Source organism: Heteronotia binoei, chromosome 21, assembly GCF_032191835.1.
Source record: "Heteronotia binoei isolate CCM8104 ecotype False Entrance Well chromosome 21, APGP_CSIRO_Hbin_v1, whole genome shotgun sequence".
Lineage (NCBI taxonomy): Eukaryota > Metazoa > Chordata > Lepidosauria > Squamata > Gekkonidae > Heteronotia > Heteronotia binoei.
The window spans coordinates 193051319-193068800 of NC_083243.1; the positions used below are offsets into that span (position 1 = coordinate 193051319).

At 45.1% G+C, this 17482-nt stretch overlaps 1 protein-coding gene across 1 annotated transcript in view; it reads right to left on the reverse strand.

Moving 5' to 3' along the window:
- MUC13 (mucin 13, cell surface associated) overlaps nucleotides 1–17482 on the reverse strand; it is a 60227-nt gene that overhangs the window by 35854 nt on the left and 6891 nt on the right. Inside the window, exons 2-8 of the mRNA XM_060262453.1 lie at nucleotides 17027–17098; nucleotides 15054–15125; nucleotides 14397–14468; nucleotides 13741–13812; nucleotides 13166–13543; nucleotides 12815–12886; nucleotides 3954–4082 (exon numbers count right to left, since the gene is read on the reverse strand). Of these exons, the coding sequence (XP_060118436.1) occupies nucleotides 3954–4082; nucleotides 12815–12886; nucleotides 13166–13543; nucleotides 13741–13812; nucleotides 14397–14468; nucleotides 15054–15125; nucleotides 17027–17098 (867 nt within the window). The remainder of the gene's footprint in view (nucleotides 1–3953; nucleotides 4083–12814; nucleotides 12887–13165; nucleotides 13544–13740; nucleotides 13813–14396; nucleotides 14469–15053; nucleotides 15126–17026; nucleotides 17099–17482) is intronic.

The window sequence follows — 17482 nt, forward strand, 5'->3', positions numbered from 1 at the left end:
CATTGGCAGCTGCAGCTACAACTGGGAAGCCTGTCCCCTTATGGAAACAACTCTTGACAGACTGCTGGTCTGACTGAGCAGAAGGTAGCTTCATGTTAAACTGTCCAAAATCCTGGGTGAACAAAGTTAAAGGTCCCCAGAACAAAGTTAAAAGTCCCTATCCTGTGTTTCATGAGATTATGAGAAAATATGCCCCATTGGAGACCATCCCCAGTACCACTTCTCTATACAACTGGATCCCCCAGCTTCAGGTTTTATGGAACAAATCCCTGCTCTTTCTCTTTGGATCTGTAAAACCTTGCGGCTCAGAAATTTTACTCTACAGGGCTGTTGCGGGAAAAGAGGTAAAGAACAAGCTCCTGCCCTTTCATCTGGTGCTTTGGGGCCAAATCCCTATAGGGCTCACTTTCCAAGTGATAGGTCATCCCTTCCCAGCCTCAGAAACAGTGACTCTTAAGGCTCCAAAGCTGGAAGCTTCAGCTACATATTCATCTTTCCTATAGGACTGGGGTTTTAAGGGGAAAAAAACAAGCTCCTAACCCCTCCCTCCTATAGTATACGGCAAATCCTATATGAAGCTGAATCCCCAACCTTTAGAATTTACAATCCCCCAAGCTCCTTTTGTCCATCCTCTAGGGGTCTCTTGAAGGTACCTGGTCCCAGGATGGCTTGGTTAGCTGTCACCAGGGGCAAGGCCTTCTCAGTTGTGGCCCCTACCCTGTGGAATGCACTCTCAGATGACACCAGTGCCCTGTCGGACTTGTTTCGTTTCCACAGGACACGCAAGGCTAAATTGTTTGTTGGTCTTTGGGAAGTAACCTCCTGTTCAGCTATTTTTATTAGCGGTAGAAATAGATATTTAATAGCTTAATATTTTAATGTTAATATTTTATAGTTCTTATGTTGTTTTAACTTTACTGAATTTAATGTTGTAATTTGTTGCAAGACCCCTTGGGTGGGCAGCGATTTGAATGAATGAAAGAATGGCCAGATGGATGGATGGATGGATGGATGGATGGATGGATGAATGAATGAATGAATGAGGCATTGATTCTTCAGCTTGAGAAACAGGATCCTGATCCTTTAAACTCCAAGGCTAAACCCTTTTCACAACATACAGTGAATATACGTACATGTCAAGCGCCTTGCCATGGAAGGGTTAACTGGTTACTACTGTGCTTATTCTTTTCCCAAGCTGTACTTTCCTATGCAGTTATCTGTTGCTGCTTTCCCAGGACAGCTCTCTGCACACCTGCTCTCTGGCCAGGATGTTATGTCTAGGGGCCATTGCTTGGTAACATGTTGTATCAGAATGCAGCCTTGGAACTTGGGGGAAACGAAACCAAAGTTCTAAAGTCACGCTATGGGGGGGAAAGGGGAAGGGGCTTATTATTGCTTGCTATTGCTTACTACTGAAACAATATTAATGATTGTAACCATACCTTGCCTCAGTTCTGACTCAGACACTGTCTGAGCATAGTCCTATCTGAACCTCTTAATAAATGGAATCGTTTGAAATAAATGGATTGTTTATTGAGTAACCAGGGGGGCACCTGACAGTGGAATCCATATACAGTTTGCACCTCTATACCTGCATTGAGCAATTCTCAATTCATATATGGCTAAATATGTGATTTAAACATTGTGTTTCTCCAAGTACTGGGCTCCAGTTTTGTTTGCGATGTGAATGAATATTGGCTTTCTTCCAGATACACACATGTTTATGTAGGATGTATATGCATTTTCTTATGGGGGTGAAATTCCTTATAGGAAATTTTCTGAAACCCAGTTCACATGCATAAGGAATTTCACCCCTATAAGAAAATATAGCGGTAGTGGGATAATACTGAATTGCTTACTTGTCTATCAACACTCTGGGGCAAATTCTAAAACTTCAGGAACTGAGAGGATACATTGCTGCTTCAAAACTGGAGAATTACCAAACTAACTTTCCAAGGCTTGAAATGAAAATAATGCCTTACAAAGAGTGAAGTTAAAGACAAAGGTGAGAAGCCAGTGGAGGAGCCAAAAACCCTTTTGATTTAATTTCAGCCTGTTGGTTCTTGTCTGGCCTTCTGGAGCAACAGAAAACACCATCCTCTATATGACAGCCTTTCAAGTATTTGAAGAGAATAATCATATCCAGGGCATTTTTTGAGCAGGAATGCACAGGATCGCAGTTCCGGCTGGCTTGGCATCCAGGGGTGTGGCCTAATATGCAAATGATTTCCTGTTGGGATTTTTCTACAAAAAGTCCTGTGTGAGACAATGGTGATGTCAGGGGGTGTGGCCTAATATGCAAATGAGTTCCTGCTGGGCTTTTTCTACCAAAAAAAGCCCTGATCATATCACCTCTCAGTTGTCTCTCCTCCAGGCTAAACATACCCAGCTCCTTCAGCCTTTCCTCACAGAACTTGGTTCTTGGCATCTGCACTTGAAAGTATCACTGAGATCCTAAAAAGCTGCTACTAGTCAGAGTAGACAACACTGATAGGCCAATGGCCAAACTCAGTATAAGGCAACATCAAGCATGTTCAAACAGACTATGACATCTATCTGCCTGTCTCCAATTGCTCAATATTCTCACATTTGAACCTGCATTCTAAATGGTTAGGGACCCACGTATCTTCAGGACCACATCTTTTGGTAACCCCTCCCCCCCCCCAAGAGCATTGTGCTGAACTGATAAGAACCTTCTGGTGATCCCTGGCCTGAGAGGTGTCTGACTGTCCTCAACCAGGGTGTTTTCAGCCTTGGCACCAACCTGGTGGAACTTGTCAAGTCTGGCTTTAACTCTGGCTCACTCAAAGAGCATGCTGGGTAGAACCAAAGTGTAACCAAATGCTGCTAGCTAACTCTCTCCTGTTCCCCCCTCCCAACCGTAGAGAATGTCCCTGCTTTGAAATGGTGATGTGTGAAAAGTCTTATCTGAACCTTCTCAGCTCAGACCCGGGGGAGACAGGAAGCCTGGGAGTACCAAGGCCGTGGGCCTCTAATCAACATGAGAATGTATTGGTAACATCTATGTGTGAATGTTCCCCTTGCGAGATCCCCCGGCCCGTAGGAATCCCTTTGAAGTGCTCCTTATATGCAATGTATCTAATATACGGTCTCCAGTCTTTTCAAGCTCTGGCCAAGGCCGCAAGTAACCAGTATCAATAAACTAGCTTCTTTGTATCTACATCGACTCGTTATTGAATCTGCCGACTTGACAGAACTCTCTGCCCAATAATATCAGTGTCCGATGGGACTTAATGCACTTTTGCAGGGCAAATAAGGCAGAGATGTTCCACCAGGTGTTTGGTTGAGGACAGCAACAGTGTTCCATCCAGCTGGCACTCCTGCCTCCACCCCACCCCCACCACGAGGCATACTATTTTGTTCCTTATATGGGGATTGTTATTTTAAATTGATTATATTATGTGAATATTCTTATCTTCTTTTTTTGTAGCAGGAACTCCTTTGCATATTAGGCCACACACCCCTGATGTATCCAATCCCTCGAGAGCTTACAGGGGTCTTCGTGCAGGGCCTACTGTAAGCCCCAGAAGGATTGAATACATCAGGGAGGTGTGGCCTAATATGCAAAGGAGTTCCTGCTACAAAAAAGTCCTGGTTCTTATTATGTACACTTGCAAATACAAGGCGGGATTTGGGCTTCCCCTGAGAGGGAGGTTAAAGACTGAATAACCCCAAATAACTGTGCTGGGTGAGAGCTTGTGGATGTGATGGAAGCTGGAAACCTCTTTTAGAAGCTTTCACTGCCATCTCATAAGTTTTCACAAATAACCTATAGAATGTTCTTGTGACTTTGCCGTGAGTTCGATTGGTTCAGATTGCTTCAGCAGCAATACCATAGCAGACAGATGAACCACTTCACCAGCTCCCTGCACAATGTGGTTTGCCTCTGTTCTTTTTGATAAAGCCACACAAATGTTTAATATGAAGCTTACCTTGTTGGCAACCTGAAGAATTTGTATAGTACAATCCCAGTGGACACTGGCAGTCATATTCTTGGCCCACAAGATTGATGCACGTAGCGCCATAATAAATACATGGGTTTTTTTCACAAGGGAAAGGTCCTAAAATGAAAAATATTAAGCATAGTGGTGAGCTTTCTCTTCTGGTAATTTGTACTTTGTCGACAGAATTTGCAAAGCCCTATAAAACCAACCTGGTACAGAGAAAAATCTGCTTTAAAGAGAGACCCAAAGTTTCTGTTCTCCTCATGATGGAGCCTTCTCTTGATATTCTTATTACATTTTACTTTGTAAGCTGCCTTGAGCAGCTTGTCTGGAAAAAGCTTAAAACATTTCTTAAACAATTCCCCCCCTCTAATGGGTTAAAACAGGATGCTGAATGGGGAAACTGGGGGGGGGGGGGATTTCAGGGACTTGTGGCTAAGGTTGTCAACCCCCAAGCAGAGTCTGGAGATTTCCGAGAATTACAATTGATCTCCAGAGGGGAGGAGCTATGGCTCAGTAGATGAGCTTCTGCTTTGCATGCAGAGGGTTCAAGATTCAATTCCTGACCTCTCCAGTTAAAGACCTCTCCTGAGACCCTGGAGTACCACTTCCTGTCTGAGCAGACAATACTGAACCTGATGGATGAATGGTTCGATTCAATATAAAGCAGTTCCATGCGTGTTCAAAATAACAGATATCCATTTCTATGGAGTTAATGGCTGTTTTGGAGGCTGACTTCTATGGCATACCCCTCTGAAGTCCTTCCCCTGCCCCAAACTTCACCAGCCTCCCAGTGGGACCTGGAGATCCCCCAGAATTACAGTTCATCTGCAGATTACAAAGATCCGTTTCCCTGGAGAAAACTGATACTTTGGAGGGTGGACTCTATGGCATTGTACCCACTGACGTCTCTGTCCTTCACAGACTCAATCTCAAATATCCAGGAGTCTCTCAACCAGGATCTGGCAACCGTGCTTTGTGTTCATATGAGGTTTAAGTCAGGTCTGGATGGTGTGGGGCAGCATCTATAGAATTTGGTCTAGAGGCCCAAGTTGGCTTTTGGCAGCTCTGGACTAACATAGCTATTCCTCTAGTATGTGTGATTACTCTATAAGCCCATGAAGGTAAGGACAAGTAATGTGATTTGGGAGGGAGATTTGCTGGGCTTGTTATGGATGCATCTGGGTTCTCCTCATCTTTTTCATTGTATTCATGTCCTCCAGTCTTTCTCAGTAGGAAAGTATGTGAACTATTTAGAAGAGAAATAACAACAAGCTAACATTAGGCTGAGTGTGTATGTGTTTACCCAGCAATTTCCATTGATTTTTCTTTCACATTTTCCTTTGATTGGGATCTTGAATTTAGACTTCCCAGATAGTAGGCCGATACTGACCATTGTACATGGCTGTCTCTGTTCTTGCACTGGCACATAGGAGTTGTAGTATTTTTCTGGAGAAGACTATAGTTTTGCAGACAAGTACATAGCCCTCAATCTGTGCCATGATGCCTTCACATAATCTTGACCAGCGCATGAAGCAATTTATGTACAAAAGCTCACAATGCCCAGCTGCTTCACGTTTTGAAGATGAAGAAGATATTGGATCTCTATCCCGCCCTCCACTCCGAAGAGTCTCAGAGCGGCTCACAATCTCCTTTACCTTCCTCCCCCACAACAGACACCCTGTGAGGTGGGTGGGGCTGGAGAGGGCTCTCACAGCAGCTGCCCTTTCAAGGACAACCTCTGCCAGAGCTATGGCTGACCCAAGGCCATTTCAGCAGGTGCAAGTGGAGGAGTGGGGAATCAAACCCGGTTCTCCCAGATAAGAGTCTGCACACTTCACCACTACACCAAACTGGTTTTCCTCTGGGTCTGAGGCTCAAAGCATTGACTATGGGTGTTTTCGCACTCACCTTCAGCCGGCGCGACCCCCCTCTTCACCGCGCAGGATCTGCGCGGATTTCGCACTAATTGCCGCGGAGCAGCCAGAAGAGCCGGAAACTCCCGGTGCAAAAGCCGCGCAAACGGAAACTGCTTTTTGGCGGTTTCCGTTTGCGCCGCAAAAGCGCCGGGAGTTTCTGGCTCTTCCGGCTGCTCTGCGGCAATTAGTGCGAAATCCGCGCAGATCCTGCGCGGTGAAGAGGGGGGTCGCGCTGGCTGAAGGTGAGTGCGAAAACGCCCTATGAGATCTTTGTAATGAATGTCAATAAATCAAAAGTAGGTTTGCAACTTATAGATGTGCACACTTGAACAAGACTTGAACAGCATATTCAAGATTGGTACAGCACAGGCGTCGTCTGCGGTTTTTGATGCAATAATTCATGGCAAGAGATGACATTTAGCAGACTGTAAAACAAAATATTGCAAAAGTGCTAAGTTTAAAAAAAAATCTATTTGTCTGTGCTTCCTTTATACAGTTTATATGTCTGCTACCTGGCATTACATTTTATGACACATTTATGTCAAATCCGGCCGGCATAACAAATCAGTTTGCTGAATATTACATTAGCAACCACTGTACCATAAACATCCATTAGGTTAGGTTAGGTTAGGTTGTTTGAGTTTTATATTGTAGTTGTTGTAGATCTAGTGTTAGTGTTGGAATATTGAATATTAAGGTCTGCTATGGTGGAACTGTATGTCTGTGCCAGATCAGGTAAAGTAAATTGCTTAAGATCTAGCAGGGAGGCTACCATGGAGTCTGGGATCTCAGTGATTGGGGGATTCAGGTGGCATGATGTGGAGCAAGGTTTGACAAGGGAAGGAGACAGAGATAATGCTCAGTCATCTTCCAACCTCTGCCCCGTCCTGAGATATGATAGCAGAGGGGCTAGGAATTTATACTCTGCTCCAACATTGATGTTGTGCAGTGCCAGGTCTATTAACAATAAGCTGTCCATTAACATCAACTCTGCAAGATTACTTTGCAGCCCCAAAAGTGAACCTGGCATGTGTGACTGAGACCTGAGTGTGAGACAGTGAGCCCCCCCCCCCCATTTGTCAGTCCTCCATCAGTCATGGATTACAGGGTGGGGGTGCTCATTTGAGAGTCTTTTGCCTTCGGACATCTTCCCGCACTAAGATTATCCAGTATGAAATGTGTCGATTTGGCTTGGGATGCAGAGTAGAGTTTGGCTACCTAAAGCACCAGCAGATACCCTGCATAGCCTTCTGGAGGCAGTAGCTGGCTGGGCACTGGAGTACCCTAGACTTTTAGTTCTGGGGGACTTCAATGTCCATGCTTATGATACTGAATCCTCACAGGCTATGGACCTGGTACTATCAATGGCAGCATTGGGACTCTCTCAGATTGTATCAGCTCCCACACACTGAGCAGGCTATGTGCTGGATTTGATTTTTGGGATGGGGATGAATGTGGATCTGAATACTGCAAACCGTTATGCTCCCTTGTCAGAAACTGAGAACTCTGACGAAACCCACATTGTTGAAATGGACATTGTTCTTGATAATGTACCACAACCAGCAACGAGAAATGAAACAGCTGACAGTACTTTGAAAGATGCTACTCTGTTAACTGCTAAGACAGTGGAACGTATTTTTGCAGCACTGATTGAAATCAGATTCAGCCTTAAACAATTTATGGGAAAAGTAGCAGATATAACAAGGCAAAGGACTGCAATACTCCGTGATACTTCTCCTCATTCTCCTTCCACTAATGCAGTTTTAAAAGAGGCTTCCTTGAGTTTGGGTCAGACTCAAGCAGGTGAAAATAAAGCCTCCAACCTGATCCTGCGAGCTCATGAAGTCTGCTTAGAGGTGGGTTCTAGAAATCAGAAGCCCAGTTGGAGGACTAAGAAACAAGCTGTCTCCCATTTGAGGACACTTTTCCCCATGTTTAATGCCCCAATGGACTTAACCTCTTTGGAGAGTTTATTTTATTCCAACCGAATACAGAGAGTACTTTTAAATTTTAATAGCACAAAGATGCCTGCAATGATCCTTCGTCAGAAAGCCTTCCTGGCATCTAAGGAAATCTTCCCGGCCAGAGTTTTTGCTAACGTTATAATAACTCCCAAAGGGACAACACGTAAACATCTCAGCAGGCAAGGACTCCCTCTTGAAACCCAAGCAGACAGTGATCTCACAAACAAAACTAGTCTGCCTATCACACCAGAACATTTTCAAGGTAATGCTGGCTGTTCTTATCTTGAGAATTCTATGGAGAGGAATCTAATTAACTCCTTCTCGACTCTGCCAGAGGAGGAACAACTAGCAATAACAGCAAGACTGGATTGGTTAAGAACAAAGCTTTTAAAGTCAGTGGATGTTGAAACAATGCAAATAATATCTCAACAACCAGATTGTGCTTCAGTGAAGATGATTAATACTAACACAAATCCTCCGTTCAACTTTATGACTGACAATACTAAAGGCCATCAGATTGCTTGCAATAGCCATCAAATGGAGGTTGACCTGCATGAACCTCCTCGTGAGCAGAACGTCTCAGCACAGGGAGAACAGAGAAACCTCCAGCGAAATGAATCACCTTGCAAGCAGAATGCTCAGACACAGGAATTACAACAACAAAATGGTTGCATTTTTCAAGACTAAAAAGGAGACCTAGATAAAATCTCAAATGATTGACAACTAAAAATACTGTCATGGAACCCGGGGGGGGGGTCTAATAAGCTCTTGGACTCAGAATTTCTAAAATACTTGTGTGGTTTTGACATCTTATTTTTACAGGAAACTTGGTACCAAGATTCTACCTCTATAACCCTTCAGGGGTTCGGACCATAAGACGCACTCCCCCCCCCCCAAAAAAAGTGGGGGGGAAGTGCGTGCGTCTTATGGTCTGAATACTAAAAGATGAGGGGGGAGGGGCCTGCAGCCCCCGGGAAACAAGCGGCGAGATCGCTCCCTCCGCCCCCATCGCCAACCCAGCACTTCGCAGGGAGCGATCTCGCCGCTTGTCTCCCAGCCAGTCGTGCTTCCCCCGCGCCTGCGTGCCTGGCTCCGGCTGTGCGGCCCCCGGCTGAGGCGGCCCGAAGGCTGCAATGGCGCCCGCATCACCGAAGATGGCCATTTGCGCACGTAGACGAAGGTGTGTCTTATGGTCCGGTGCGTCTAATCGTCCGAAAAATACGGTACCTAGGTTTAATACTCAGTGAAACCCTGAGCTGGAATGCCCACTTAAACTCCTTGAAAGCTTCAGCAAACAAACTTGTTGGAACTATTATGAACTTCTATTACAACAAAGGAGATTTCTTATAGATCCAGCCCTCAAACTGTTTGTTAGCAAAGTGATTTCGGTGCTGAACTTTGGGGGTGGAAAGACCAGACACTATCTAGTCTGGAGGTAATACAGAACTCCTTTTAAAGACGTATTTTGGCACTTCCAAAAGGAGTGCCATCTGCCCTATTAAGGGTGGAACTCGGCCTTCCATCAACCAGGGCATGCGCACATTTAGCTGTATTAAATTCTTAAAAGAAATATCAATTGACCCAAATGGAATCACTTGGCAAACTTAGTTACCTAGTATTAAGTAAGGATAAAATCAGCTCTGATTTCGTTAACAACATTATTTCTCGCTATACAATTCCAGATGATCTATAGCGAGTTTCAGGAAATAATAAGGATTTGCATCAATAGGTCTTTAATGGGGATGCCATAGCAGACTATTTGCTAATTGTTCAGACAAGATCTGCCCCATGGCATAAAAATATTATTTATTTAGAATTTATATCCCGCCGTTCCCACGAGTGGCTCAGGGCGGCTTCCAACAATAGATCCAACATAAAATTAAGCAATATTTAAACATGTAAGGGAATAAACATTTAAAACAGATAAAACAGATAAAACCATAAATATTAATAAATATTCAAAATATATATAAAGAAATCTGGCAAGTTGCATTAAGTTCTCAAGCTAGATATAGGCTAGCCGGAAGAGGGTCGTCTTACAGGCCCTGCAGAACTGAACAAGGTCCCGCAGGGCCCTCACCTCTTCCGGCAACTGATTCCACCATGTAGGGGCCATAACAGAGAAAGCCCTTTCTCTGGTGGATTTCAAGCGGGCTTCTTTCGGCCCAGGGACAGTAAGGAGATTTTGTGTTCCCGACCTCAGTACTCTCTGGGGAACATGTGGGGAAAGACGGTCCTTCAGGTAGACAGGTCCCAAGCCATATAAAGAAGGACCACCTAAGATCCACATAGCTGGCAAATATTACTGTGTATAAACTTAGAGGAGCATTTACGGTGCTGTGGTTTCAGACTGTGCCAACAGAATACCTCCTGGGGCGATACTCTAAAACACCTCAGGAACAGCGTATTTGTATATGCAAAACTTCTGTGGAAGACCTCTTCCATTATGTTATGGTTTGCCCACTGTACTCAGAACCTAGATGCAAGTTTCTGACTTAAATAACAAATCAATTGTATTTGGCCTCTGATATTTCTATTATCAGATATTGACTCTATGGTTTCTTATAAGGTAGCACTTTTTGCTTTGGCTGCTAGTAAAATCAGGGCAAAGGCAGTATCCAGTAGACAGTAAAATGATGCTTGCTAACTGGACTATTAGAGCCTGATTATGGAATCATGGGGTTGCTGTATGTAACTAAGATTTTGAATAATCTAATATGTTAATCTTAGAGTCCTTGACTGCTTTTAACTTGTAAATTGCTGTAATTGCAATGGCTAATAGTTTTACGCAATAAATTTTTACTGTACTGTAATACTATTGATCCAGCCAAACACTGCCCAGTGTTCAACCTTCTGTTCCTGGGTAAGATAGTTGAGAAGGTGGTGGCAGGAAAATCTCCAGGCTTTCCTGGATGACTCCTCTATCCTGGATCCATTCCAGTCTGGCTTCTGCCCTAGCTATGGGATGGAGACAGTGCTGGTTGCCCTCACAGATGACCTCTGGAGACAACTGGACTAGGTGGGTCAGCACTTCTGTTGTTGCTAGTCTTAGCAGCAGTATTTGACATGGCCAGTTATGATCTTATGACCCACTGCCTTGCCAACATGGGGATATGGAGGACAAAGGGATACAGGGGACAAAAGGAGGCTCTTGGGGAGATGGTTTCTCCACAGTACCCTCTGGTATGTGATGCCCTTCAGGGGGCAATCCTTTCCCCAATCAGGCTCGTAGCTACAGTGGGGCGGGGGGGGCAGGCCCATCCTTTAAAAAAAAAGACCCTTCCAACTGTATGGCCCCTCCATTGGAGGGCCCCCAATCTGTACCCTTTGCTCATCGCCACTCTGAAGAAGTAGTAGCCTTGCTGCTGGTCTTTTTGCTTTTTTCCTCTCCCTTTCCCTAGCATAATATGCAAAATAAATGGAGGGAGGGTTAGCTTGTGGAACTCAAGGCAGCTTACAGTGCCGAGAGCCCAGCGCCACCAAGCCGGGTGCCCCCCCCTCGGCACCCCAAAACAACAAATCTTGCTGTGGGTCCCACCAAACACGAAATCCTGGCTACAGCCTTGTCCCCAATGCTATTTGACATATATAGACCCCCTTGCCCAGCTGTCAGGGGGGTTGGGCTGGGTTGCTACCAGTATGCTGATGACACCCAGCTGTATCTGTTGATGGATGGTCACCCAGACTCCACCCCAGATATTTTAGCAAGGCACTGGAGGCTATGGCTGGCTGGTTGTGACCGAGGTGACTAAGACTAAATCCATCTAAGATGGAGGTCCTGTGCCTGAGCCATGGGTGGTGAGAGTGGGAATCCAGCTCCCAAGCGCTGACGGGCATCACTGACACCAACACCAATAGTGAGGAGTCTGGGTGTGATCTTGGGTGCCTCACTTTCGATGGAGGCCCAAGTCAGAAATGTTGCAAGATCAGCTTTTTACCATCTTTGGCTGGTCAAGCAACTGGTTGCCTGCCTCTCCACCACCCCCGCAACTTAGCCACACCGATCCATGCAACGGTCACCTCCAGATTAAACTGTTGTAACTTGCTTTATGCAGGGCTGCAATCAATCTGACCTGGATTCTCCAGCTAGTTCAAAGGGCAGCAGCATGTTCTTTGATAGGGACACCACTGAGAGCTCATATAACACCAGTGCTCCATCACTTGCATCGGCTACCAGCTGAGTACTGAATCAGGTTCAAGGTTACGGTATTCAAGTTCTCTGAAGTCTGGGACCAACATATCTGCAGGACTGTCTCTCCCAATATGTTCCAGGAAGAGTGTTATGCTCCTTGGAATAACATCTTCTGGTGACCCCCAGCACAAAAAGACATCCGTTTGGCCTCACCTAGGGCCAGAGCTTTTGCGGCTACAGCCCCGACCTGGTGGGATACATTCCCAAGTGACATAAAGGCCCAATGGAACTTATTACAATTCCACAGGGCCTGGAAATATAGTTGTTCTGTCAGGCCTTTGGTAGAGTTGGCAGCACGGCAACACCTTCCTATGCTCTGCCACCCATGCTCGCCCAGCTTACTGCTTGGGACTTGCGCTAATTCAACTGCGCTACTGATGGAGGTTGCTCAACATTCTGGTTCATCTTGGGCATGCATGCAGGATTGACGCAGCAGTTCCTGACGAACTGTAATTACCATCTTGTGGATTATGTTATTTGGAAATTTCTTGGTTTTAAGTATGCTGACATGGTTTAATTTTTTTTTCCTGTACTAACCTGCCCTGAACCCACTTGCAGGAGAAGGCGGGATAGAAATATGAAAAATAAAAAATAAATCAGATTGACAGAGATGGGGGTAGGGAGGTGAAGAAAGAGGGAGGAAAGCAAAGTGTGGGAAGGGACGCATCTCTCTGCGAGTTTATTGTGGGTCCCCACTTGTTTTACATATAATAGACAAGAGTGTGCACAGGGAAATCTCATGACAGGATAGAAGCCCAAATGGCTATCAGTTACCTGAATCATTTGGAGTGGTGACCACTTCGGACAATGTTGTCTTTGTGGAAGTTTCACTAGTAGATGTGCTGTCTAAAAAGGGGAGTAAAAGCCAGAAATAAAGTAAGACATAGGCAATACATTTAAAGTAAACATACAGTTTTAATTTAAAAAGTATCAACAGTGATTAATTTCAATAATAAGAAAAGTAACTTCATAAAAAGATATGTGTTCCAATTGCAAATCTTAATGAAGCATATGAATGATTTAATGAAGCATATGAGTGTCTGTCACCCCTTTTATGCTGCCGTGCTCCCCCAAACACTTCCTCACCTCCCTGTGTGGTTCATGCCCCTGTCTGTCCTTCCCTACACTTTCCACATTGTCTCATGAGCCCTTTAAGTGCCCTGGGCCGGCCTTCCCCTGGATCAGCATCCATCTTGCTTACTTCAGCTGTGGGTGGGGCCAGAGGACGCTTGCCCATCAGGGCAGCTGTTCGCTGCTTCCCCCTCCCCATCCGGCCTCGTATCGGCAGGAATGGACCACCCAGGCCATCTCCCAGCCGCAAGACAGCTTCCCAGGGCTGGGACCTGGCTCGCTTGGCTGTCTGCTGCCTCACGGCCTGCTTCTCCAGTCCTCTCCTCTCGGCCTCCATTGCCAGCCCTGCTCCTTGTCTTGGAGCCAGCAGCATGGGGCCCCAGGAGGAAAACAGGGGGCAGTTTAACAGAGAGGGGAGGAAGATGGTGTAGGCTGAGAGATAAGGGGAGGGGGAGAAAAAGTGAGAAGATCGTTGGAGAAGGAGAAAGAGGGAGAGAGGCAAAGAGCAGAAAGGGATGCCCCCTTTCTGCAAGTTTATTGCTGGTCCCCACTTTTTAAATATACAACAGACAAGAGTGTGCACAGGGAAATCTCGTGACAGGATAGAAGCCCAAATGGCTATCAGTTACCTGAATCATTTGGAGTGGTGACCACTTCGGACAATGTTGTCTGTGTGGACGTTTCACTAGTAGATGTGCTGTCTAGAAAGGGGAGTTAAAACCAGAAATAAAGAAAGACACAGGCAATACATTTAAATTAAACATACAGTTTTAATTTAAAAAGTATCAACAGTGATACATTTCAATAACAAGAAAAGTAACTTCATAAAAAGATATGTGTTCCAACTGCAAATCTTAATGAAGCATCTGAGTGATTTACATCAGTAATACAACCAAATTAAAATGCTTAAAACAGTATAAATAAAACATTTTATACACCCCCTATGGTGCCCTGCTACTTCTACAGTTCCAGGCTATAGGCATAATATGGGGGGGGGGGCTAGGGGGGAATGAGGGAATTTGATGGGGGAATGAGGGGAGAATAAGGGAACAAGGGGGGGGGAATAAGGGAATGAGGTGCACAGAGAGGGCACTTAGCATCACAGAGGGAGCTCCTAACTAAAAGTGTGCAATATTTTTTAAACTGGTATTTTTCTATTTGGATCTATTAGATGCCCCCTTTCTGCACGTTTATTGCTGGTCCCCACTTTTTAAATATACAACAGACAAGAGTGTGCACAGGGAAATCTCGTGACAGGATAGAAGCCCAAATGGCTATCAGTTACCTGAATCATTTGGAGTGGTGACCACTTCGGACAATGTTGTCTGTGTGGACGTTTCACTAGTAGATGTGCTGTCTAGAAAGGGGAGTTAAAACCAGAAATAAAGAAAGACACAGGCAATACATTTAAATTAAACATACAGTTTTAATTTAAAAAGTATCAACAGTGATACATTTCAATAACAAGAAAAGTAACTTCATAAAAAGATATGTGTTCCAACTGCAAATCTTAATGAAGCATCTGAGTGATTTACATCAGTAATACAACCAAATTAAAATGCTTAAAACAGTATAAATAAAACATTTTATACACCCCCTATGGTGCCCTGCTACTTCTACAGTTCCAGGCTATAGGCATAATATGGGGGGGGGGGCTAGGGGGGAATGAGGGAATTTGATGGGGGAATGAGGGGAGAATAAGGGAACAAGGGGGGGGGGAATAAGGGAATGAGGTGCACAGAGAGGGCACTTAGCATCACAGAGGGAGCTCCTAACTAAAAGTGTGCAATATTTTTTAAACTGGTATTTTTCTATTTGGATCTATTAGATGCCCCCTTTCTGCACGTTTATTGCTGGTCCCCACTTTTTAAATATATAATAGACAAGAGTGTGCACAGGGAAATCTCATGACATGATAGAAGCCCAAATGGCTATCAGTTACCTGAATCATTTGGAGTGGTGACCACTTCGGACAATGTTGTCTGTGTGAACGTTTCACTAGTAGATGTGCTGTCTAGAAAGGGGAGTAAAAGCCAGAAATAAAGAAAGACATAGGCAATACATTTAAATTAACACACCGTTTTAATTTAAAAAGCATCAACAGTGATAAATTTCAATAACAAGGAAAGTAATTTCATAAAAAGATATGTGTTCCAATTGCAAATCTTAATGAAGCATCTGAGTGATTTACATCAGTAATACGACAAAATTAAAACGCTTAAAACAGTATAAATAAAACATTTCATACACCCCCTATGGTGCCCTGCTACTTCTACAGTTCCAGGCTATAGGCATCATATGGGGGGGGGGCGCTAGGGGGGAATGAGGGGAGAATAAGGGAACAAGGGGGGCGGGAATAAGGGAATGAGGTGCACAGAGAGGGCACTTAGCATCACAGAGGGAGCTCCTACCACTAACTAAAGGTGTGCAATATTTTTTAAACTGGTATTTTTCTATTTGGGTCTATTGGACAAAGAAAAAATTCAGGATTTCCAAAAAATCTTGGATCCTGATACTGGTACGGTATTCAGACCTGGGATTTTTGGGAACTCCCAAATTTTGGAGGGTCGAGTAGTCCCGAGAAGAAAACTACTGTTTTAAAAAAGCCAAAAGCTGAGCTGGCAGGGCACATTCTTCTTTCCATGGTCACAGCCCATCCTGGCTGGGCTCAATTCTCCTGCAGTCTGCTTTGACCCAGGCTGCAGGAGAAGGGAGCCCGAGGAGCTTCTGTGAGGCCAAGAGCAGTGTCCTCCATGCAGCACAAGAGATGCTAGCTGGGCTCATTTCTCCTGCGGTCTAGCTTAAACCAGGCTGCAGAAGAAATGAGTCCCAGAAGCGGTAGAAGACTGACAAGCAGCTGAGAAGCAAGAGCAATCTGCTCCCATCTCTGCTGTTTTCAGGTATCTAGGATTTTGGGGGAGATTTTTTTTTCCTGGTTTCCTGAGAACCTGGATATATTAGGGATGTCAAAATCTACATGAAAAATACTGGTAAAGTATTTTTGGGTAGATTTTCAGCTCAGGTAAACCCAAATGCACACCCCTACTGCTAACCTAAGTGGGAGAGTAAAAGGTGTTGCAATGCGGCTGCCACCTTTGTCGGGTTGGTCCCATGTGAGGCTGAAAGGGGGTGCTGAAGCCTCAGAATGCAGGCCACAGGGTTATGTCACCTCTGTGATCACCTGTGGCTGGAGCTATCGCTCTCTCTGTAATCCACCAACAGTTTCCAGTCCATTCTTCCTCCTTGGCCTCAGTGCCTGTCACCCCTTTTATGCTGCCTTGCTCCCCCAAACACTTCCTCACCTCCCTGTGTGGTTCATGCCCCTGTCTGTCCTTCCCTACACTTTCCACATTGTCTCATGAGCCCTTTAAGTGCCCTGGGCCGGCCTCCCCCGGATCGGCATCCATCTTGCTTACTTCAGCTGTGGGTGGGGCCAGAGGACGCTTGCCCATCAGGGCAGCTGTTCGCTGCTTCCCCCTCCCCATCCGGCCTCGTATCGGCAGGAATGGACCACCCAGGCCATCTCCCAGCCGCAAGACAGCTTCCCAGGGCTGGGACCTGGCTCGCTTGGCTGTCTGCTGCCTCACTGCCTGCTTCTCCAGTCCTCTCCTCTCGGCCTCCATTGCCAGCCATGCTCCTTGTCTTGGAGCCAGCAGCATGGGGCCCCAGGAGGAAAACAGGGGGCAGTTTAACAGAGAGGGGAGGAAGATGGTGTAGGCTGAGAGATAAGGGGAGGGGGAGAAAGAGTGAGGAGATTGTTGGAGAAGGAGAAAGAGGGAGAGAAGCAAAGAGCAGAAAGGGATGCCCCCTTTCTGCAAGTTTATTGCTGGTCCCCACTTTTTAAATATACAACAGACAAGAGTGTGCACAGGGAAATCTCATGACAGGATAGAAGCTCAAATGGCTATCAGTTACCTGAATCATTTGGAGTGGTGACCACTTCGGACAATGTTGTCAATGTGGACGTTTCATTAGTAGATGTGCTGTCTAAAAAGGGGAGTAAAAGCCAGAAATAAAGACATAGGCAATACATTTAAATTAAACATAGAGTTTTAATTTAAAAAGCATCAACAGTGATTAATTTCAATCACAAGAAAAGTAACTTCATAAAAAGATATGTTGCAATTGCAAATCTTAATGAAGCGTCATGAAGTTAACAGGAAGCCAGAATATTAAATAATGCTGACAACAGTCTAAGGTTTTGTTCACAAGGGGTCTAAGTGTCTTCAGCCCACCTCTGGCAGAACATGGAGGCATGACTCATGGTTGCATGTGCTGCATTAACATTTACAGTTTCCTTCCATTGTAGAACCCCCTCCCCGCTTTTGCAAAAAATGGAAAAAAATAATCAGGGTTTTTGATGTCCGGAAA